A 962-nucleotide genomic window follows, 5' to 3' on the forward strand; every position below is an offset into this window, starting at 1 on the left:
ATACTTACACATGTGAAGAGAAGGGCCCCCAGCGCGGCATACACTATCTGCAGGATCTTGTTACGGATGAAGATGCAGAGGATGGAGAAGACGATGAGGACCACCAGGCTGACCATGAGGACGCCCATACAGGAAGTGAAGTCATATTTTGTCTGAATGAAGAAAAAGAGACAATGTTAGAGGGACTGACAGGAAACCATAACATGCCAGCCACACTTCCTGTACTGGGTGACAACACTCACTCACTGTACTATATCTATGGAGGATCAGCGTTGTCACGCAGTTGTGACCATTCCCGGGGCCGGTGGCGGCATAAGGAGGAACTTGAAGAGCCGCGAGAGAGAATCAGCGATGCCAACGAAGCCAGAGGAAGCGAGGCGGCACCGGAGGGAGCAGAGCCTCATAAGCTGACGCCTCCTCTATAGCCCCGCCTCCTGTCACAGGCGGAGTCATACCAAATGCACCCCGCCTGTGAGGAATCCATAGTGACAGCGCTGCTCATTCTGGCCAGCGATTGGTTACCAAATTGCTCCTGGAAAGGTGCGACGCCCCCGATTGCCCCGATCACCAGATTCTTAACTTTGCCATTTTGGATTATTTCATTTGGATTGTTATACATAAAAAAAAATATAAGACCTGCCCCCGAAAATAAGACCTGCCCCCGAAAATAAGACCTGCCCCCGAAAATAAGACCTGCCCCCGAAAATAAGACCTGCCCCCGAAAATAAGACCTGCCCCCGAAAATAAGACCTGCCCCCGAAAATAAGACCTGCCCCCGAAAATAAGACCTGCCCCCGAAAATAAGACCTGCCCCCGAAAATAAGACCTGCCCCCGAAAATAAGACCTGCCCCCGAAAATAAGACCTGCCCCCGAAAATAAGACCTGCCCCCGAAAATAAGACCTGCCCCCGAAAATAAGACCTGCCCCCGAAAATAAGACCTGCCCCCGAAAATAAGACCTG

At 51.5% G+C, this 962-nt stretch overlaps 1 protein-coding gene across 1 annotated transcript in view; it reads right to left on the bottom strand.

Moving 5' to 3' along the window:
• Window positions 1–8: 8 nt before the first annotated feature.
• The window catches only part of LOC108804140 (protein lifeguard 1-like), a gene marked incomplete at both ends in the record, with an annotated part of 4,878 nt that continues 3,924 nt past the window's right edge, over window positions 9–962 (bottom strand). Inside the window, one exon of the mRNA XM_018575902.1 lies at window positions 9–152. Coding sequence (XP_018431404.1) covers window positions 9–152 — 144 coding nt within the window. The remainder of the gene's footprint in view (window positions 153–962) is intronic.

This window comes from Nanorana parkeri, unplaced genomic scaffold, assembly GCF_000935625.1.
Source record: "Nanorana parkeri isolate BGI_ZX_2015 unplaced genomic scaffold, ASM93562v1 scaffold5405, whole genome shotgun sequence".
In the NCBI taxonomy this organism is placed as follows: domain Eukaryota; kingdom Metazoa; phylum Chordata; class Amphibia; order Anura; family Dicroglossidae; genus Nanorana; species Nanorana parkeri.